We start from the raw sequence: 24,033 nt of genomic DNA, 5'->3' as shown, positions 1-24,033 counted from the left end.
CCTCTAGAGCAGTGATGTTTTTGGCTTGTCGCTTGGCAACACGAACTTTCAACTCCCTCCAAAGGTTTTCTATAGGGTTGAGATCTGGAGACTGGCTAGGCCACTCCAGGACCTTGAAATGCTTCTTACGAAGCCACTCCTTCGTTGCCCTGGCGGTGTGCTTTGGATCATTGTCATGTTGAAAGACCCAGCCACGTTTCATCTTCAATGCCCTTGCTGATGGAAGGAGGTTTGCACTCAAAATCTCACGATACATGGCCCCATTCATTCTTTCATGTACCCGGATCAGTCGTCCTGGCCCCTTTGCAGAGAAACAGCCCCAAAGCATGATGTTTCCACCACCATGCTTTACAGTAGGCATGGTGTTTGATGGATGCAACTCAGTATTCTTTTTCCTCCAAACACGACAAGTTGTGTTTCTACCAAACAGTTCCAGATTGGTTTCATCAGACCATAGGACATTCTCCCAAAACTCCTCTGGATCATCCAAATGCTCTCTAGCAAACTTCAGACGGGCCCGGACATGTACTGGCTTAAGCAGTGGGACACGTCTGGCACTGCAGGATCTGAGTCCATGGTGGCGTAGTGTGTTACTTATGGTAGGCCTTGTTACATTGGTCCCAGCTCTCTGCAGTTCATTCACTAGGTCCCCCCGCGTGGTTCTGGGATTTTTGCTCACCGTTCTTGTGATCATTCTGACCCCACGGGGTGGGATTTTGCGTGGAGCCCCAGATCGAGGGAGATTATCAGTGGTCTTGAATGTCTTCCATTTTCTAATTATTGCTCCCACTGTTGATTTCTTCACTCCAAGCTGGTTGGCTATTGCAGATTCAGTCTTCCCAGCCTGGTGCAGGGCTACAATTTTGTTTCTGGTGTCCTTTGACAGCTCTTTGGTCTTCACCATAGTGGAGTTTGGAGTCAGACTGTTTGAGGGTGTGCACAGGTGTCTTTTTATACTGATAACAGGTTTAAACAGGTGCCATTACTACAGGTAATGAGTGGAGGAAAGAGGAGACTCTTAAAGAAGAAGTTACAGGTCTGTGAGAGCCAGAAATCTTGATTGTTTGTTTCTGACCAAATACTTATTTTCCACCATAATATGCAAATAAAATGATAAAAAAACAGACAATGTGATTTTCTGGATTTTTATTTCTCAGTTTGTCTCCCATAGTTGAGGTCTACCTATGATGTAAATTACAGACGCCTCTCATCTTTTTAAGTGGTGGAACTTGCACTATTGCTGAATGACTAAATACTTTTTTGCCCCACTGTATATATATATATGTCATTGAGACACATATATATTCTGTATTTATATTTAATTCAGCGCGATAAATGTGAAAAGCCGGTAATTCAATTGCCGGCTTTTCATTTCTCCTTCCCAAACCCGACATGATATGAGACATGGTTTACATACAGTAAACCATCTCATATCCCTTTTTTTTTTTCATATTCCACACTACTAATGTTAGTAGTGTGTATGTGCAAAATTTGGCCGCTGTAGCTGCTAAAATAAAGGGTTAAATGGCGGAAAAAATTGGCGTGATCTCCCGCGCAATTTTCTCCGCCCGAGTGGTAAAGCCAGTGACTGAGGGCAGATATTAATAGCCTAGAGAGGGTCCATGGTTATTGGCCCCCCCCCCGGCTACAAACATCTGCCCCCAGCCACCCCAGAAAAGGCACATCTGGAAGATGCGCCTATTCTGGCACTTGGCCACTCTCTTCCCACTCCCGTGTAGCGGTGGGATATGAGGTAATGAAGGGTTAATGTCACCTTGCTATTGTAAGGTGACATTAAGCCAGGTTAATAATGGAGAGGCGTCAATTATGACACCTATCCATTATTAATCCAATAGTACGAAATGGTTAATAAAACACACACACACATAATTACAAAGTCCTTTAATGAAATAAAGACACCGGGTGTTGTAATATTTTATTAGACTCTTAATCTACCTGAAGACCATCGTCCTGAAACAAAGTTAACAAAACAAACAACAATATTCCATACCTTCCGTCGTTATGTCCCACGAAGTAAATCCAGCAGAGGGCGCATCACCGCGACTCAATGTAAGTACAGATCACTCTGCTTTCCATTCAGTACCTGGGGTTTACAGGCACGAGAGAGTGCATTAGCACAGCTCCTGGCTGTAAAATGATTTAACCCCTTCAGATGGATTTACTTTGTGGGACGTGACTGCTCATCGGAAGGTATGAGATATTGTTGATTTTTTATGTTTACTTTGTTACAGAACGAGGGTCTTCTGGTGGATTAAGAGAATAATAAAATATTACAACAACCTGTGTCTTTATTTCATTAAAGGACTTTGTAATAATGTGTGTTTTATTAACCATTACGTACTATTGGATTAATAATGGATAGGTGTCATAATTGACGCCCATGGAGTCAAAATCGTCACTACACCTGTAGATAAATTCCTCAGGGGGGTATAGTTTCCCACATGCAGTCTCTTGAGGGGGGATTCTGCTCTTCTAGCAATTAGGGGCTCTGTATTTGGAGTCCGCAAACTGTTCTAGGAAAATCTGCCCTTCGGGAGGCAAATAGCGCACTGTTCCTCCCGAGTCTCTCTGTGTGGCTAAGTAGCACTGTACAGCCTCATGTGAGGTATTGCCACGTTCAGTAGAAATTGTGGGACAAATTTTTTTTTGTGCCATTTTACTCACTTCTTGTGTGAAAATATAACATTTTGGTGGTAAAAATGTAGTTATTTGGTCTTCACTGCCCAATGGTATACAATTCTTTGACACACCCATGGTGTCAATATGATCACTGCACCACTAGATGAATTCATTGAGTGATGTACTGTAGTTTGTAAAATGGGGACCCTTATGGGGGGATCTGCTGTTCTGGCACTTCAGGGGTGCTCTCTCAGTGGGTCATGGCACCTTCACTGCTCAGTGAGGCACATGTGTTAATATGATCACTGCACCCCCATATGAATTCACTGGGGAGTGTAGTTTGTAAAATGGGTTTACATATAGGGGGGTTTCTGTTGTTCTGGCACCTCAGGGGCTCTGCCAATGTGACATGACACCCTCAAACCATTCCAGCAAAATCTGAACTCCATATGGCGCCTCTGCCCTTCTGAGCTTTGCACTGTGCCTTAAAAGTAGTATTTCCCAACATATGGGGCATCGGTGTATTCGCTAGAAATTGCACAACAAATGTATGGTGCAATTTCTCCTGTTATCAGTGTGAAAATGCAATATTTTGTGCTAAATACATATTTGTTGGGAAAATTAGATTTTTTTTATTTTTGCGGCTCTACGTTATAACCTTCTGTGAAGCACGTGAGGATTCAATATGCTCACCACACATCTAGATCGGTTCCCTGAGGGGTCTATATTCCAAAATGGTGTCACTTGTGGGGGTTTTGGGTACATCAGAGGCTCTCAATACGCTTCTGAGCTCTACCGTGCACACAAACAGTGTTTTTTTCCCTCATATGGGGTATCGGCGTGCTCGGGAGAAATTACACAACAAATTTGGGGGTAAATTTTTTCCTGTTTCTCTTTAAACATTTTGGATCTGAAGTTATTTTTTGTGAAACAATGTTAAACGTTCATTTTTTTCCCACACTCTAAAAATTCCTGTGAGGTACCTGAAGAGTTAATAAACTTCTTGAATGTGGTTTTGAGCATCTTGAGGAGGGGTGCAGTTTTTAAAATTGTGTCACTTTTGGGTATTTTCTATCATTTAGACCCCTCAAAGGGACTTCAAATCTGATGTGGTCCCTAAAAAAATGGTGTTGTAAAAGTGAGAAATCGCTGGTCAATTTTAACTCTTATAACTTCCTATCAAAAAAAAAATATTGGTTCCAAAATTGTGCTCTGACCTTTCCCGGAGCCTGCACACTGCAGTACTTTGCTCGGTACTCAACAGGGCAGACAAAGTACGCTTGCGCCAGAGCCGCAGCATAAAGACAAGAAGAGGACGACATCCTAAGAAGATGGGAGGCCCCGGACCAGACCGTGACGCCCATCGGACCGGACCGGGACCGCCCCTGGGTGAGTATAATCTGACCTTTTTTTCTTATCTTTCAGAATACATCGGGGGCTTATCTACAGCATTACAGAATGCTGTAGATAAGCCCCTGATGCTGATCTTCGATTTTGGGGGTGATAGGTTCCCTTTAACTATATTGTGTGACATACAGTATCTGTGTGATTTAAGGGTATGAAAATTCAAATTTGGAAAATTGCTACATTTTCGCCAACTTTACGTTTTTTTCACAAATAAATGCAAGTCATATCCAAGAAATTTTAACACTATCATGAAGTACAATAAGTCACGAAAAAACAGTGTCAGAATCACTGGGATCCATTGAAGCGTTCCAGAGTTATTACATCATAAAGAGACAGTGGTCAGAATTGTAAAAATTGGCCTGGTCATTAACGTGAAAACCGCCCTAAAGGGTTTAAAAAAAATAATGAAATACTCACTTCTGCTCGCTGGCCGCAGGTCCGGACTCTTCAGTTTCGCCGTCTACTGGCTCTCTGCGCTGTGACTGTTCAGACCAGAAGGCGCCGCAGTGGACGAACGGGGAGAGGTAAGTATTGCAAGTACTGGGGCCCTGAGCAAGCGGGGTGGGGGCCACTCACGAGCACCAGGCCCCCTTAGCCCACCGATATCCCCTGCTTCAGCACTGAGACTTTTTGTTGCCACTTTACAAGAAAGCATGGTTATGTTCATTTTACACTGATAGATACGACTCAAATATGAAAGACGGGAACCAAGGAAACCTTTATTACTGTTATAATACTGTGCCCGCACACACAGTATAATGTTCGCACGGTACCTCCATTCCCAATTTTATTTTATTTTATTTTTTTGTGTGCTAAATGCTAAAAAAACCCCATCATATCCAGGGAAAAAGAAACACTTTACAAGGAGACATTGGCATCAAATAACTCCTGTCGTGGTTTTCTTGCAAACAAGCTTTAATAAACTGCTCAAACGTAATAGAAGATTACAGTCCGGGGAAGACTGGAAACATTCATATATAGATGGCTGGTGGTGATGGAGTCAGTGACGGACTCTGGCCAAATATGTTTCTAGAACCGTAATAGAAGATGAGGATGACGACACCGTATATACTCGAGTATAAGCCGACCCCCCTAATTTTTCCACAAAAAACTGGAAAAACTTAATGACTCAAGTATAAGCCTAGGGTGGAAAATGCAGCAGCTACCGGTAAATGTCAAAAGTAAAAATAGATACCAATAAAAGTAAAATTTATTGAGACATCAGTAGGTTAAGTGTTTTTGAATATCCATATTGAATCAGGAGCCCTATATAATGCTCCATAAAGTTTGATGGCCTCATAAGATGCTCCATATTAAAATATGCCCCATATAATCCTGCTTAAAGGTTAATAAGATGTTCCATAGACACATTTGCCCAATATAATGCTGCACAAATGTTGATTATGGCCCCATAAGATGCTCCATAAAGATATTTGCCCCATATAGTGCTGCAAAAACCTTAATTATGGCCCCATAAGATGCTCCATACAGACACTTGCCCCATATAATGCTCCACAAACATTAATAATGGCCCCATAAGATGCTCCATAAAGATATTTGCCCCATATAGTGCTGCACAAACGTTGATTATTGCCCCATAAGATGCTTCATACAGACACTTGCCCCATTTGCTGTTGCTGTGATAAAAAAAAAATAAAATCACATACTCACCTCTCCGTCGTTCAGGCCCCCGGCACTTTCTGTATTCACCTGACTTCGTTCCGGCACCACTCCATCTTCAGTGTCTTCTGCACTGACGTTCAGGCAGAGGGCGCGCACTAACCACGTCACCGCGCCCGCTGACCTTAGCGTCACTGCAGAAGACGCTGAAGACGGAGCGGCACCGGAACGAGGAGCAGGTGAATAACGCGCAGCGCTCCCCCTCCCCTTTATACTCACCTGCTCCTGGCGCGGTGCAGTCCCTGCTTCCCCGGCGCCGCAGCTTCTTCCTGCATTGAGCAGTCGCCGTTAACACTCATTACAGTAATAAATATGCGGCTCCACCCCTATGGGAGGTGGAGCCGCATATTCATTACTGTAATGAGCAATACCATGTGACCGCTCAGCACAGGAAGAAGCGGCGGCGCCGGGGATCCAGGGACCGTGCCAGGATTAGGTGAGTATAATTAGACAGCTGCCGCTCCCCCTCCCCTGCCGACCCCTGGGTATGACTCAAGTATAAGCCGAGAGGGGGACTTTCAACCCCCAAAAATGGGCTGAAAATCTCAGCTTATACTCGAGTATATACGGTAGTTATTTCTCATGTCATGTGTAATGAATGTCTCCTGCAGTATTGCTAATGCCGATTCCAGTATATGAGACGAGAATTAGTGTTATGGAAGATGAGTCTATGAGAAACGTATTCAATTGCCGACTCCGTGGAAGAAACTGCTTGTTGTCTGTGGCCTAAAATATATTGGTTTTATTAGTAGATGTAAAGAAGAGAACAAAATACTGTAAAATAATAAATCTACTCGTATGTTCCCTTTATTATCTCCAGTAATTGTATTATTACACAGGATATTTATGATGTTACATCGTCTCCTCTTTTCATTCAGGTCTGTAAAATATCGGATCCTCTCGTTGTAGATCTTCTATATAAGAGAATTTACCTGATTTACCTATCAAGGATGGATATGGACAGAGACAAGATGGTGGAGAGGATATTACACCTCACCCTAGAGATCCTCTTCCGGCTTACTGGAGAGGTGAGAGATTCTGATGACGTCACATTACATGATTATCTATGGGAATAACAGATGGACAGAACTGGAGAGGTGAGGACTCTGGAAATGTCTGTAGTGAGATTTATTAATGTGTCTCTCCATAACCAGGATTACACAGTAGTGAAGAAGACCTCTAGTACACACTGTCAGGACCCTGAGTCTGAGGGATGGGGAAGACCCCTGAGCCCAATCACTGGGCCTCCACCTCACCCCCTGATACATGAGGACATCAATGATCAGAAGATCCTAGAACTCACCTACAAGATGATTGAGCTGCTGACTGGAGAGGTGACACTGCTGGGAATTGCTGGGACATTATACAGTAACGTTATGAAGGGAACGGAGGCATGACTGTATCATTGTATGTGTCAGGTTCCTATAAGGTGTCAGGATGTTGCCGTCTATTTCTCCATTGAGGAGTGGGAGTATTTAGAAGGACACAAAGATCTGTACAAGGACGCCATGATGGAGGTTCCCCAGCCCCTAACATCACCAGGTAATAGACAGAACTAAATACACATGACCTGTAATTATCTGTATGTAAAAAATTAATTCACTCCTTGTATGTTTTTCCTCCAGTTTTATCCAGTAAGCGAACAACACAAGAGAGATGTCTCTATCCTCTTCTTCCACAAGACTGTAAACATGAAGATATCAGTGTTCCTCAGGATCATCAGGTAGATAGAGAGAAAGTGTCATGAGATCTTCCCTATGATGTGGAGGCGGCTGTGAAGGTTTTGTGCTCAGTCTTGTTTTATCCACTAGTATTATATGGTTTATACTAGCGTAATGAGAACAGTGGAGATGGCAGGAGTAGAGCTGATCATAGATGCAACTTCTCCATCTGCCTGTGGCTTTTACAATATTTCTTTCAGAGTGAAGATCTGACCCATATTAATCCTACAGAGACATATGTGAGGGGTGATGAGCGGTGTAAAGAGGAGATTCCTATATATGACTACCCAGGTGAGTAGTAACCACTAAATGTGGAGAATTCAGAGTTTCTTCTCAGTCACCGGCTGTGGCTGCTTTATCGGTGGTGTAGTCCGACCGTATCATTGGTGTGATCACCATTTTACGTCTAGACCACAACATTCTCCTCCACCTAAAACTGTACAAATGACTGGGCATTGAAAGCCCTTGTCTATAGAACTTACTGTCATGGGAGACCTAGGTAGGCAAAAGCTAACAACCCGGGCCCCTGCGATTTCCCTTAGACTAGGGAAACCCTGACTGACCCTCTCCCAGAGTTTACACTGATGGTGTGCATGTCTGGGCCTCCATCCTCACCCTGTCTCCTGTTTCAACCCTAAGCTGAAACCACCACCCACCACCCAGTGAGGAGACCACACCAATACCCACAGTTAGCACAGACAAGAAAAACGGAAAATATACACCACGCCGCAGTCACACAGGAATACACTATACAGTGCCTACAAGTAGTATTCAACCCCCTGCAGATTTAGCAGGTTTACACATTTGGAATTAACTTGGCATTGTGACATTTGGCCTGTAGATCAGCCTGGAAGTGTGAAATGCACTGCAGCAAAAAAGAATGTTATTTCTTTGTTGTTTTTTTTTTAAATTGGGAAACGTTTTTTCAGAGGGTCATTTATTATTCAACCCCTCAACCCACCAGAATTCTGTTTGGTTCCCCTAAAGTATTAAGAAGTAGTTCAGGCACAAAGAACAATGAGCTTCACATGTTTGGATTAATTATCTCTTTTTCCAGCCTCTTCTGACTATTTAAGACCCTCCCCAAACTTGTGAACAGCACTCAAACATGGTCAACATGGGAAAGACAAAGGAGCATTCCAAGGCCATCAGAGACAAGATCGTGGAGGGTCACAAGGCTGGCAAGGGGTACAAAACCCTTTCCAAGGAGTTTCATCCGGAAGTGGAAGGCTTATGGAACTACTGTTAGCCTTCCACGGCCTGGACAGCCTTTGAAAGTTTCCTCCCGTGCCGAGGCCAGGCTTGTCCGAAGAGTCAAGGCTAACCCAAGGACAACAAGGAAGGAGCTCCGGGAAGATCTCATGGCAGTGGGGACTGTTGTGAACTATACTTCTTGGCTCCCTCTTGTGGTCACTAGTGATTTGGCACTTGGATTGTCTTTTACCAGGTTGGTACTCACCTGCTTCGTTAGGCCTGGGGTGTTGCTATTTAAACTTCCTGGATTCTCAGTCCAGTGCCTGGCATCGTTGTATTCAGTTCATTTTTGTTTGCTCCTGTCTTCGGGTCCTGGTTCCTTGCAAGATAAGCTAAGTCCTGCTTTCTTATTTTTGTTATTTTGCTTTGTTCATATTTTTGTCCAGCTTGTATAAAATGTGATTCCTGATATTGCTGGAAGCTCTAGGGGGCTGATATTCTCCCCCCTCACCGTTAGTCGGTTTGGGGGTTCTTGGATATTCAGCGTGGAAGGCACGAACCAAATCGGCCGCATGAACATCAGAGGCGGCCACCCAGGAATTATCCTCCTGACCATAGCCCTTCCATTTGACCAAATACTGAAGCCTCCGTCTAGAGAGACGAGAATCCAAGATCTTCTCCACCACGTACTCCAACTCGCCCTCAACCAACACCGGAGCAGGAGGCTCAACAGCAGGAACCACAGGCACAACGTACCGCCGCAACAAAGACCTATGGAACACGTTGTGAATGGCAAATGACACCGGAAGATCCAAACGAAAAGAAACCGGGTTAAGAACTTCCAAAATTTTATAAGGACCAATAAAGCGAGGCTTAAACTTAGGAGAGGAAACCTTCAGAGGGACATACCGAGAAGACAGCCAAACCAAATCCCCAACACGAAGTCGGGGGCCCACACCGCGGCGGCGGTTGGCAAAACGCTGAGCCTTCTCCTGTGACAACTTCAAGTTGTCCACCACATGATTCCAAATCCGCTGCAACCTATCCACCACGGAATCCACCCCAGGACAGTCAGAAGACTCAACATGACCCGAGGAGAAACGAGGATGAAAACCAGAGTTGCAGAAGAATGGCGAAACCGCAGTATTGGACACAAGTGACCATGTGCATGACTCCTGAACATCGGGAGGTGATTCGTTTTCTTGTTCTGCATAAAATGAATGATTTGGTCGTGTTAGGTCTGCCATGGTTACAGACTCATAATCCTGTTTTGGATTGGAAGGCTATGTCTGTGTCGAGTTGGGGTTGTCAGGGAATTCATTGCGATTCTCCGCCGGTGTCTATTGCTACTTCTACTCCTTCAGAGGTTCCTGAGTATTTGTGTGACTATCAGGATGTATTCAGTGAGTCCAGGTCCAGTGCTCTTCCTCCTCATAGGGACTGTGACTGCGCTATAGATTTGATTCCTGGCAGTAAATTTCCTAAGGGACAATTATTTAATTTGTCTGTACCCGAGCATGCCGCGATGCGTTCTTATGTCAAGGAGTCTTTGGAGAAGGGGCATATTCGTCCATCCTCTTCCCCACTTGGTGCGGGATTCTTTTTTGTGGCCAAGAAGGACGGGTCTTTGAGACCTTGTATAGACTATCGGCTTCTGAATAAAATCACTGTTAAGTTTCAGTATCCTTTGCCACTATTGTCAGACTTGTTTGCTCGGATTAAGGGTGCCAAGTGGTTCACCAAGATAGATCTTTGTGGTGCGTACAACCTTGTGCGCATTAGGCAGGGAGATGAATGGAAAATAAGACCTCTCTTGCCTCCAGAGAAAAGACCCCAAAGTAATACAAGCCCCCAACAAATAATAACGGTGAGGTAAGAAGAAAAGACAAACGTAAGAATGAACTAGATTTTAGCAAAGAGAGGCCCACTGACTAATAGCAGAAAATAGTAAGATGACTTATATGGTCAGCAAAAAACCCTGCAAAATATCCACGCTGAATATCCAAGAACCCCCAAACCGACTAACGGTGAGGGGGGAGAATATCAGCTCCCTAGAGCTTCCAGCAATATCAGGAATCACATTTTATACAAGCTGGACAAAAATATGAACAAAGCAAAATAAGAAAAATAAGAAAGCAGGACTTAGCTTATCTTGCAAGGAACCAGGACCTGAAGACAGGAGCAAACAGAAATGAACTGAATACAACGATGCCAGGCACTGGACTGAGAATCCAGGAAGTTTAAATAGCAACACCCCAGGCCTAACGAAGCAGGTGAGTACCAACCTGGTAAAAGACAATCCAAGTGCCAAATCACTAGTGACCACAAGAGGGAGCCAAGAAGTATAGTTCACAACAGGGGACATTGGTTTCAGTCAATACCATAAGTAACGTACTCCACCGCAATGGTCTCCGTTCCAGACGAGCCCGTAAGGTACCTTTACTTTCAAAGCGTCATGTCAAGGCTCGTCTACAGTTTGCTCATGATCACTTGGAGGACTCTGAGACTGACTGGTTCAAGGTTCTCTGGTCTGATGAGACCAAGATCGAGATCTTTGGTGCCAACCACACATGTGACGTTTGGAGACTGGATGGCACTGCATACGACCCCAAGAATACCATCCCTACAGTCAAGCATGGTGGTGGCAGCATCATGCTGTGGGGCTGTTTCTCAGCCAAGGGGCCTGGCCATCTGGTCCGCATCCATGGGAAGATGGATAGCACGGCCTACCTGGAGATTTTGGCCAAGAACCTCCGCTCCTCTATCAAGGATCTTAAGATGGGTCGTCATTTCATCTTCCAACAAGACAACGACCCAAAGCACACAGCCAAGAAAACCAAGGCCTGGTTCAAGAGGCAAAAAATCAAGGTGTTGCAGTGGCCTAGTCAGTCTCCTGACCTTAACCCAATTGAAAACTTGTGGAAGGAGCTCAAGATTAAAGTCCACATGAGACACCCAAAGAACCTAGATAACTTGGAGAAGATCTGCATGGAGGAGTGGGCCAAGATAACTCCAGAGACCTGTGCCGGCCTGATCAGGTCTTATAAAAGACGATTATTAGCTGTAATTGCAAACAAAGGTTATTCCACTAAATATTAAACCTAGGGGTTGAATAATAATTGACCCACTTTTATGTTTAAAATTTATAAAAATTTAACTGAGCAACAAAACTTTTTGGTTTGTAAGATTTATGCATCTGTTAATAAATCCTGCTCTTGTTTGAAGTTTGAAGGCTCTAACTTATTTGCATCTTATTAAACCTGCTAAATCTGCAGGGGGTTGAATACTACTTTTAGGCACTGTAAATGCTGAGGGCAAAACAAATACAAGTATAGGAAGGAGAAAATATGACAAAGGGAAATACACCACCAGATACAAAACTCTTTCTCCTAGACCACCACTCCAGACCGAGATAACCAAGCACAAGACAGAAGCTATAATCGGCGACGCCCAAAGTTCAGCAGAACTATTTAAAGGCAGTGGGCGTGACCCAGCTTCCAATCCGAGTACCAGCTAAATTAACCCCGGACCAGCTAGATAGAATCTAGCCGACGCCACTGAGCGCATAGTGGACAAAAACGGAATTACCGCTGTCTGTTGGACGCCCTAGTATGAACAGCATCCCACATGACACTTACAACCTGGAGGATCCATCTGCCCCCCAGGGATTAGGAAACACTGACCGTTACCTGCCCACATCTGTAAATTACAAAGCCAAATGACAGCATATATAGAATGTGCAGACAAGTTAGAAAAGCACTTGAAGAAAAATGTTATGATTGGTCGCTTAGAGAAAGCGGAGGGTAAATATGTTGCTTTTGTAGCAGCAATGCCGGCGTTTCTGTGTAGTCGTTTTCCAATTTCCTGGCAGGAACGCCGCCATACTCACCGCCATGGCCACTCTGTGATGTCTCTGTTCCCTGATGCCTCCTCCTTTTCTGGGCCTGTAGAACGGCTAGTGTGCGCTTCCCAATATTTTAATGGGCAGCACACACATTTTGCAAATAGCTGGAAGGCATCCGGTATATAATACACTCTCCCCAGTAGGGAGGTTCCTGAGGACCTCCTGTAGTTTACTTACTTAGTGTTTGTGCAACTAGTATGTTGCCAGGTCCCTCTCCTTGAGTCCCATATTGTCGGAACTTGTTCCTGAAACCCGTATTGCTGAACTAGCAGCACTGTCTGTTCTGGCTAGTTTTCCAGAATCTGAACTGTCTGAACAAGGATTCGTGTTTGTCCTGTCTGGTGATCCAGAATCAGTACAGTTTATACCAGCTCTGATATCTAGTTTACCAGTATCCGAATCCTGTCCTGCCAGAAACTGCGAGACCATGTCCATTACTGAGATCCTGACACTTGGGGTCAACTACTGAAGTACCATGGACTGCCCAAGATTGATTCCTTGTGGCTACCTGCAGCGCAAGCCTAATTCCACCTTTAGGAGCTTTAGCGGAAATAAGGTATCCGCTTAGCCACGCTCCTCTTGGATAAGCCCGGCTCATGGCACAGTGGATCCACGATCCATGTGTGTAACAGTTTCTTCAGGACATGGACCCTTCAAATCCCAATGCCTCCTCTTACTCTGAGTTATACAAAGATGTTCGCCAGCAAGATCAGCAGGAAAAGATTCTGTCCTCACTGCAAACAATGAATACCCATTTGGAAACCCTGACGTTGGCTTCTTCATCCACTCCATCTCAAAGTGCAGCATCAATGGCCGTGACTTATGCACCTGGAGCTAATCCTCGTCTGTCTGCTCTACCGTGTTACGACAGTGATACTAAGCAGTGCTGTGGCTTCCTGAACCAGTGCATGCTGCACTATGAACTATTTCCCATCAGATTCCCTCTGATCATGCTAACGTGGAATTCCTAATGTTCCACCTAGCAGGGGAGGCCTTAGTGTGGCTCTACCTCTTGTGGAAGAGATGGGACCCTGTGACATCGGTGGCCATCCATAAGGTCTTCAATGAGTCGGGTCGTGTATCTTCTGCAACTTCCCTTCTCAGACTTCGTCAGGGAGTTCTGTCTATATGCCACTATGCTGTCTCATTCCGCTTCCTGTCTGCCTAGCTTATTTGGAACGATGAAGCTTTGGTAGCCGCCTTCTGGGAGAGTTTGTCCACAAGGATTAAGGACAAATTGGCTGGTTGAGACATTCCTGCTACTCTAGATGACCTGATTTCCCTGGCAATCCGGATCGACCTCAGGCTCCAGTAATGGACCAGTGATGTGACACGTAAGAGGAAACCATCGCGTCTGGCTCTGTCCTTTCAGAGACTGATCGTTCCCCAGCCTTTTAAAACAGCTATCTTCTATGAACCTATGTAGATTGATTGTGTTAGGTTGGCAGAGCAGCAGCCGGTACACCATCGTGCCAGTGGATTGTGATACTTCTGCAGTAGCGCTGAAAATTTCATTACTTTTTGTCCTGGGAAGTCTGAAATACTCCAAAGCCTAGGACCTGTAGGAGAGGGTACCCTATGTGAGAGTAATACCTCTCCACCATTGACTCTGTATCTGTATCATGTGGAGGCTTTCAGTTCATTGACACAGCCTACCTCTACTCTAATTCGGTGGGAAATTACTTGCAGCAATATGTGGTAGTTCAGTATCAGATTCCCATGATTCGTTCCAGAGTCCTTTGATAGTGTCGTCCGTCAAAGCAAAGGTCCTATCCGAAGCTTTTCAAGTAGTTACTGAGCAAGTATAACTCCGGATAGGAATGTTGCTTATGGAGAAGATCGCTTTTCTATGTGCTCTCTGGTCTATTTCATCCACTCTCTTGGGTCTTCAATAGCTATGAACTGTTCCTGAAACCAATGTTGTTCGAACCAGAACACCTTCCTAAAACCAGTGTTGTCTGAACTTGAACCTTTTCCTGAAAGCCGTGTTGTCTGAACCAGAACCTGTTACTGAAACCTGTGTTGTCTGAACTAGCACCAGTGTCGGTCCTGGCTTATGTTCCAGAATCTGCACTGTCTGAACCAGGATCAGTGTCCATCCTGTCTGATGATCCAGAATCCGTACCAGCTCCGATACCTGCTGTACCAGTATCTGAATCCTGTCCTGCCACTGACTGAGTCCGTGACTGCGATCCTGACCATTGGGGTCAGATACTGCAGTATCGGGGACTGCCCAGGAGTGGTACCTGGCGGCAACTTGCAGTGCGAGTTTAACTCCACCATCAGGAGCTCTAGCGAAAACCAGGCAACCACTGAGCAACGCCACTCTTCGGTAAGTTCGGCTCGTGGCACAGTGGGTCCATAATCCACAAGTGTGACAGACTTCCTAGAACCCTGATATCTTATTGAATGCATCTCCTTTCTCCCCCTTCTGTGCTGCTGAATGTGCTCATATGGTCCCTACAAGACCAGGTCCAGTCTTTCTAACCAAACTTTGTTTTAATGATCGACAACATTAAATGTACAGTGTGAATTTCTGTACAGTAACAACTGAGTTTCTCTTTATCTTGACTTTTCAATTTCATTTCCTTCAAGAATGATTGTGATAAACTACATAAAAACATTACACCTGTGCCATGATATATCTCTAAGCTATACGTGGCTGATGGCTGTAATATACATTTCTTCATGCCTGCAGGAGATGTGTTGGCATGGCTCTAGCCCTGGTTTCATGGATTCACTCTATGTCATAAACTACATTATGTTTTTGATCCTAAGTATTCAGATTACTGCACAATCTCTCCTAAAATGGGAGGCACTTATACTTTCTCTACTCTTCTGGTCAGGATTGCAACTCCGGTTTAGTATTGGAGTGCGATAGTCCTGACTCACTTATGTGAGTCTGTAACTTCCTGGTAGCTTTTTTAAAAAGTCTCCCTTGCCTCTTCCAAATGCTCGAGATCTAAATTGAAGACACATCAGTTCTTAACTATTATAAAAAGTTCTCTTTGAATGTCTGATATCTCTTCAAGAAACTCATCTGACAGAAAATATTGTCCATTACGATAGTTTAGATTGCCAAGAGCCATCGAGCCCCGTACTCTAATTACCCCAGAGAGGTTTCACCAATAGTTATTCATTTTTTAGTGAAGAAGATTGTTGAGCTTGATCATTTCAGTAGATGTGTTATTGCCTATAGTCACAGTTTTTGACTACAGTAGTTAGTGCCCAAAATACTCTGATTTAACCACTTCCAGTAGACAGTCTTGTGTTCCTAATGCGGCCCCATTTTTTCAAATCTGAAGTGTGTCACTTTATGTGGTGATAACTTTGGAATTCTTCACAAAAGATAGTAGGAAACAGATGGACCTTACAAATTATTTTCCAACTTCTCTTTAATCCAACAATACCCCATATACAGTTGTACACTAATGTCTGAGCACATGGCAGGGTTAAGAAGGGAAGGAGCACGATTTAACTATTTCAGTGCAGATCTTGCTGGAATAGTTTGGTCACAGAAACCCTAATGTTACTGGCTGTACAGCGCCTGCTCCGCACAGAACTACTGATTCTGACATCTTCTCCATTACCAGCGCTGCCTGCAGAATGAATAAGGCAACGCCTCGTGGCAGACAGGAGCAGTTCCCAGACGGAATGTAGATAAAACGAGGAGAAAAAAAGTGCAATAGAGTTTTATGCAAGGGAGAAAAAGATGTTAAATAAGGTTATGCTAATCTGATTTAGTTGTGTATACACATTTCCATGGCTTATATAAATCCAGCTGCTGCAAGTCCAATGTGTCATCAGACCGAGAAATCACAGATAAGGAGAATTTGTGAATAATCCGCTGGTATCACATATAATAGATACAAGTACAGACAGAAATTATTTGCAGTTTTTCCTTTATTCAGTCAACGTGTTTCGAAGTGCTACAGACTTCATCATCAGTATAAGAAAACCATAGTTTACCACACAGTGCAGCTATATTTATAGTGATCCCAAAGGGAATATAACATCCCATATGTAGAAGCCCTAATATATGAAAATGGCAGAAAAACAGCTGTAGAATTCCCCATGAAGTGACTCCATCTTAGAAAGTGTAACCCTCAATGAATTAATGTATAAATGCAATGAATGTTTTGACTCCACGGACACTTTCCAGAATTTAGTACGCAGTGGATGCTGGAAAGTGAAAAATTGTAAATATACGATTATATTAACCAAAACATAGTGCCCAGATTGTGCTCCAGGAAACACACACACCGTAAATTAAGTGGGTTCTTCTTACTATAGCAATGCCAAATTCATGGATGCTAAATGTGGTTTGGGCGCACTGCAAGGCTCAGAAGAGAGGGGGACATTTGACTTTGGGAGAGCGGATATTGCTGGAATGGTTTATGGAAACGTCTGTTTTTCTGTTGTCAGATGAGGGACCTGAGAGGGGGCTTGATTTTTGTGAGATGAGTAGATGTTTTTATTGGCATTATTTTGGACAACATAAGATTGGTGGCCTTTTAATCCATGTTTGTGAGGCAGAATGAACAAACCGTTGAATACCACGCTCTACTGGTTCATCCTATGAGGTTTTCTGTTAGACTGCCTTTTTTTCTGGATAGTTTGAGTAGAAATGTTCAAAAATATAAATGTCAAGGATATTTTATTCAGAAATAATAATTGTTTTTATTATTAGCAGATGACTGTACCAGAAGATCAGAGGGACAACTGACATCTTCAATTTTTAAATCAGATAATCTAAAGATCCCACAGGATACAATTGAAGTGAATGACATTACTTCAGATATACAATCATCTCTTCACTGCAAAGATCTGTCATCTGATCCATTGAAACAGGTCCTGTCTTCTGATTCATTACTGACTATTAAGGAAAATCAAAGTCTCAAAATAATCATTAAAAAAACAATTGCTCGTAACGCAAAGAAGCCATTTTCACGTTCAGAATGTGGAAATAGTTTTCCACTTGAAAAGTCTTTTTTTAAACATAAAAAAATTCACACATCAGGGAATACATTTTTTTGTTCCAAGTGTGGGAGATGTTTTAACCAGAAATCAAATCTTGTTACACATCAAATAACTCACACAGGGCAGGAGCTTTTTTCATGTTCGGAATGTGGAAAACGTTTTAACCAGAAATCAGAAGTTGTTATACACCAAAGAACCCACAAAGGTGAGAAGCTTTTTTCATGTTCAGAATGTGGGAAATGTTTTAAATGGAAAACAAATCTTGATAGCCATCAGAGAACTCACACAGGGGAAAAGACTTTTTCATGTTCAGAATGTGGGAAATGTTTTAACCAGAAATCAGATGTTATTATACACCAAAGAACCCACACAGAGGAAAAGCCTTTTTCATGTTCAGAATGTGGGAAATGTTTTAAATGGAAAACAAATCTTTATAGCCATCAGAGAACTCACACAGGGGAGAAGCCTTTTTCATGTTCAGAATGTGGGAAATGTTTTAACAGGAAAGCGCATCTTGATAGCCATCAGAGAACTCACACAGGGGAGAAACCTTTTTCATGTTCAGAATGTGGGAAATGTTTTAACAGGAAAGCACATCTTGATAGCCATCAGAGAACTCACACAGGGGAGAAACCTTTTTCATGTTCAGAATGTGGGAAATGTTTTAACCAGAAATCAGATGTTGTGGTACACCAAAGAAACCACGCAGGGGAGAAGCCTTTTTCATGTTCAGAATGTGGGAAATGTTTTAACAGGAAAGCGCATCTTGATAGCCATCAGAGAACTCACACAGGGGAGAAACCTTTTTCATGTTCAGAATGTGGGAAATGTTTTAACCAGAAATCAGATGTTGTGGTACACCAAAGAACCCACACAGGGGAGAAGCCTTTTTCATGTTCAGAATGTGGGAAATGTTTTACAGAGAAATCAAATCTAGTCAAACATCAGAGAACCCACAGAGGCGAGAAGCCTTTTTCATGTTCAGAATGTGGGAAATGTTTTACAGAGAAATCAAATCTAATCAAACATCAGAGAACCCACACAGGAGAGAAGCCTTTTTCATGTTCAGAATGTGGAAAATGCTTTAAGCAAAAATCAGATTTTGTTAATCACCAGAAAACCCACACAGGTGAGATGCCTTATTCATGTTCAGAATGTGGGAAATATTTTAACCAGAAATGGATTCTTGTTAGACATCAAAGCACTCACACAGGGGAGAAGCTTTTTTCATGCTCAGAATGTGGAAAATCTTTTAACCGGAAAGCACATCTTGATAGCCATCAGAGAATCCACAGAGGGGAGAAGCCTTTTTCATGTTCAGAATGTGGGAAATGTTTTACAGAGAAATCAAATCTAGTCAAACATCAGAGAACCCATAGAGGGGAGAAGCCTTTTTCATGTTCAGAATGTGGGAAATGTTTTACAGAGAAAAGAAGTCTAATCAAACATCAGAGAACTCACACAGGGGAGAAGCCATTTTCATGTTCAGAATGTGGGAAATGTTTTACAGAGAAATCAAGTCTTATCAAACATCAAAGAACCCACATAGGGGAGAAGACCTTTTCATGTTCAGAATGTGGGAAATGTTTTATACAGAAATCAAATCTTATCGCACATCAGAAAACTCATATTAAACAGAAACTTGCTTAGAGAGTGGGAGCTTTTTTCACACCTTGTTATACTCCAGAGCAGTCACACAGGGGAGAATCCTTTTCATGTTCAGAATGTGGGAAATGTTTTACATGGAAATCAACTGTTCATAAAACATCAGAGAATTCACACAGTGGAGACGCCTTTTTCATGTTCCGAATGTGTGAAATGTTTTAACCAGAAAGTGAATCTTGATAGCCACCGGAGAATCCACACAGGGGAGAACACCACCCAACTGGTCTCTGTAAAGGCTAGAAAGTCCCTAGCTGCACAACTAAAAACACCTCCTCTGACCTAACTCCCTAATAGGTCGTTGAGGATTTTCTCATACCCCCTGAGGAACCAGAGGGAAGGCCACGACACACTGTCAACAAAGATAAACAAAAATGTTAAGTAAGATCTGAAAACCCTGGTTGAGAAATTAAAACACTTTCATATAGGGCAAAAGAAGGCAAGCTAAGGAGAACCAAAAATAAAAGGAACAAGTATACGCTCCCAGAAGCCTTACAGTGGTAGAAGGAAAAGGTGCTGGGAGGGAAATCGAACAGACTCAGTGCAAGAATACAACTGGATTTTACCATACAAGGTAAACCACTTAGCTGAAGGGCTGGAACTCCTGAATACACATTCACCAAGATGTATAGCTGGCAAGGAAGTGGAGTGAAGGGAAAGGTGAACATGTAAAATCCCACCCAAAATGTGATAGAACAAATCAAAATGGGAAAATGAGAAACAGTTGGAGAGGAGCAAAACAAGAAAGGAAAACAAAGACAATATAAACCATCATCATTTGGACAGGGAAGAAAAGGCAATAGCTGAGCAGACAGAAGAACTGACCATGCAGCAATATGTCACCTGATTGAATCTCCAAACCAAAGTATGACAGTACCCCACTTCTACGAGGGGCCACCGGACTCTCAGCAACCCCTGACGTCGCTGATAGAACTTTCGCATGAGGCAATTCATAGTTACATAAGCTAAAAAAAGACGTTGCTTCATCAAGTTTAACCTTTCTTCGCCAAATATACATTTTTTGCCACTGCATTATCTATAACCCGCATGTTTTGAGGAAATCATCCAGCCCTTTTTAAAAGCTGTTCTAGTATTTGCCATTGCTACCTCTTGTGGTGGGACATTCAAAGTTTTGGGGCAAAATGGGGGTGCATCTTATAATTTCAATATACCTTACCGGCCGCGGTGGAGCAGGGTCCCAGAATCACTGCTGGAGGAGGCAAGAGTGGGGCGTTGCTGCAGGCCGCAGGCTGGGATGAGGGGGTGTTTGGAGGTGCGACAATGCGGGTGTTCGTTGGTGCGGGGGCCCCACCATCATTTTGTGAAAGCCTGGGACTCCCACACTTCCATGGTTTACATTGCGGTGGACTCTGGGAAAATGGCTGCCGGGGGCAGCACATGCACAGATGAAGATCTCGGCACCAAGATCTCGGGAGATGAGATTTCAGCACCAAGATATTCATCTGCACATATACTGCCCCCAGCAGCCATTTTCCAGGAGTCCACCGCAAAGTAAACTATGGAAGTACGGGGGCTCCGGGCTTTCACAAAATGTCAGCTGAGGGAGTCAAATATTTGAACACCCCTTTGTCACGCTGTGACTGTCCTGGTGTGACACGACCTGGCAGGTCGGTCACAAAACGGCGAAACACACAAGGGAACATCGGGGAAGTTACACATCAAAGGGACAAAGAAACAATAACAGCACACTTAGCTTTCTCTGCTGCAATGCACCGCACAGCAGAGAAAGGCACCTGGAATGAGTATTCAGCTGTAGAACCACAGCACTCAGCAAGCTCCTATTCCTGCAAGGTTGGTATCCAAAGGACCTGTATTACCAACAGTCAGCTGATGCACCAGGTGACCTTTTAAAGGAAGGTGGGAGTGGTCACCACACACAACAGCAGAACAAGCTGCAATGCAATTACACCAGTGGCCACTGGGGAAAAATTGCATTAACCCCCGATGACCTGAAAGGAAAAATGGTTTAAATCTGAAGGAAACCAGATCTGCCGCAGATCCAAACATAAATCGTGACACCTCTTTTCCCAGTCTGGGGTCCGCAGCATCACCCCACTTCTGCCTCTGCAAGCAGCGACCCTAGGACCCGCTTCACCGCAGTCACCACCCCCCGGTAAGCTATAAGATGCATGGAATGTAAGAAGCACCACCATTTTATTAAAAAAAAAGTTTTTTTTCCTATTTTTCTCCTCAAAATTTGGGGTGTGTCTTATGATCCGGTGCGTCTTTTAAACCTCAAAATACGGTAAATGAGATCTCTTGTGAAACGTCTTTTTTCTAACCTAAACATATGCAACATTTTTCAACTTCTCATCATATGGTAGGCCTTCCATCCTTTGTAATTATCTAGTTGCCTGCCATTGGACTAGCTCTATGTAACGATTCCACCTCTCAGTGCATCTTAGGACACTGATTGACAGCTCAGTCATCCAGTGTTGTGCAAGAGCATGCTGAGCTGTCTCTGTTTTGATTGACAGCTTGGCCATCCAATCTGAGACTGGGTGGTGCTGAACTCTTGTCAGGTGCTCTCTGTTTCCTTGATTACTCAGCTACTTGACCGGGTTGGCAGTCCCAGATAGCTGCCAGTTGTAGCTTCATATCAGTGTGATTTGTTTTCTCTATGCCTAATGGTTGGCTTGGTGATCTATCATTGCCGTACCTTGACCTCGTTTTGATCATCTGTTTGGCTAACTCTCCTGATCTGAAACACTATCCTCCCAGTATTTTCACATCAGACCCTTAGGGTACCGTCACACAGTGCAATTTTGATCGCTACGACGGTACGATTCGTGACGTTCTAGCGATATCGTTACGATATCGCAGTGTCTGACACGCAGCAGCGATCAGGGATCCTGCTGAGAATCGTACGTCGTAGCAGATCGTTTGGAACTTTCTTTCGTCGCTTGATCACCCGCTGACATCGCTGGATCGTTGTGTGTGACAGCGATCCAGCGATGCGTTCGCTGGTAACCAGGGTAAACATCGGGTAACTAAGCGCAGGGCCGCGCTTAGTAACCCGATGTTTACCGTGGTTACCAGCGTAAAAGTAAAAAAAAAAAAAACGTACATGCTCACCATCTGATGTCCGTCCGGTCCCTTGCCGTCCGCTTCCCGCTCTGACTGTCTGCCGGCCGGAAAGTGAGAGCAGATCACAGCGGTGACGTCACCGCTGCACTCTGCTCTCACTGTACGGCCGGATCTGTCAGAGCAGGAAGCAGACGGCAAGGGACCGGACGGACATCAGATGGTGAGCATGTACGGTTTGTTTTTTTTTACTTTTACGCTGGTAACCACGGTAAACATCGGGTTACTAAGCGCGGCCCTGCGCTTAGTAACCCGATGTTTACCCTGGTTACCCGGGGACTTCGGCATCGCTCCAGCGCCGTGATTGCAACGTGTGACCGCAGTCTATGACGCTGGAGCGATAATCATACGATCGCTGCGACGTCACGGATCGTGCCGTCGTAGCGATCAAAATTGCACTGTGTGACGGTACCCTTACCTGACTTCACCTTTGTCTCTACCGTTTATTTATGATGTACCCTCCTGGCTATTGACCTCTACCTCATTGTGTATCCCGATTCACAGCTAGTCCTTGAGAAGTGACTCAGTGTCACTCTAGCTTCTGAATATCCTTTTAAGGCCGGAGTCACACTACCGTATAATACGGACGAGTGCTATGCGATAAAAAAAATCACATAGTACTTGGAGCAGTATTCCTCTATGGGGCACCTCCCATCACCGTTTTTTCCCTCGGCCGTTTTAAACGTGCAAGTGAAATCGCAGCGTGCTGCAATTGTTACCGACACTCGGCCGAGTCTCGGCTCACTCGCACCCATATAAGCCTATGGGTACAAGTGAGACAGCGCACATCACTCGGATATCATCCGAGTGATGTGTGTTATATGCTGACCCCAGCAATGGAGGAGTTGGAAAAATTAATTTCTCCGTCTCCTCCCCAGCTGTGCTCCGATCCGCTCTGTGCGGGAGGCTCGGAACACAGACGCATGACACTCGGCTCCTGCTCGCATCGGATGCAATGCGCTAGTGTGACACCAGCCTAAAAATGTGGATTCCAAAGTTGGATCCCATGATGTGGCTTCAAAAGTGATTAATAGAGAGGTAACATACAGGGATCACATCTATCTTTTTATGCACCCTAAAGTCTTGTTTCCTTTTGCAGCTGCTGCTTGACATTGAGTACTTCTCCTCTGTTTATTTTTATCAGAATACACAAGTCCTTCTCGGCATTTATCGACATTAAATCTCATTTGCCAAGTGTTTTCCCATTCAGAGATCTTACAAAGATCATCTTGTAATATTGTAATGTCCAGTTCAGTTTGGTGTTGTCAACAAAGACTTTTTTTACCCTGAGGAAGCTACATTGCTGTGGTGGAACGCGTGGATCATCTTGCCACTTCATATTGAGGGTTGCATTCCTTGTGGTTCTTATGAATAATTTATATTTAAAAAAAGTTGCACTCTATCGCACTAAAGCATGTCAATGTGAAATATACACTGCTCAAAAAAATAAAGGGAAACCTTAAACAACAGTTATATTACTCCAAGTAAATCAAACTCCTGTGACATCAAACTGTCCACTTAGGAAGCAACACTGACAATCAATTTCACATGCTGCTGTGCATATGGAATAGACAACAGATGGAGATTATTGGCAATTATCAAGACACACTCAATAAAGGAGTGGTACTGCCGGTGGGGACCACAGACCACTTCTCAGGACCAATGCTTTCTGGCTGAGGTTTTGGTCACTTTAAATGTTGGTTGTGCTTTCACACTCGTGGTAGCATCAGACGGACTCTA

The 24,033-nt window shown here is 43.8% G+C and overlaps 1 protein-coding gene across 3 annotated transcripts in view; it reads left to right on the top strand.

The window, feature by feature from the left end:
* Nucleotides 1–20,522, top strand: part of LOC143764704 (uncharacterized) — a 124,906-nt gene extending 104,384 nt beyond the window's left edge. The window contains exons 2-7 of one of the 3 annotated variants that reach the window (XM_077250558.1): nt 6,606–6,755; nt 6,882–7,061; nt 7,146–7,269; nt 7,353–7,450; nt 7,649–7,739; nt 17,240–20,522. In XM_077250558.1, the coding sequence (XP_077106673.1) occupies nt 6,606–6,755; nt 6,882–7,061; nt 7,146–7,269; nt 7,353–7,450; nt 7,649–7,739; nt 17,240–19,176 (2,580 nt within the window). In that variant the 3' untranslated portion in view covers nt 19,177–20,522. Of the gene's footprint in view, nt 1–6,605; nt 6,756–6,881; nt 7,062–7,145; nt 7,270–7,352; nt 7,451–7,648; nt 7,740–17,236 lie in introns of all 3 variants that reach the window. The other 2 variants (XM_077250557.1, XM_077250556.1) reach the window with 2 other exon arrangements.
* The last annotated feature ends 3,511 nt before the right edge of the window (nt 20,523–24,033 follow it).

Source organism: Ranitomeya variabilis, chromosome 4 (assembly GCF_051348905.1).
Source record: "Ranitomeya variabilis isolate aRanVar5 chromosome 4, aRanVar5.hap1, whole genome shotgun sequence".
Classification (NCBI taxonomy): Eukaryota; Metazoa; Chordata; class Amphibia; order Anura; family Dendrobatidae; genus Ranitomeya; species Ranitomeya variabilis.
The sequence above is the reverse complement of the archived record's forward strand: the minus strand, read 5'-3'. Positions and strand labels throughout refer to the sequence as shown.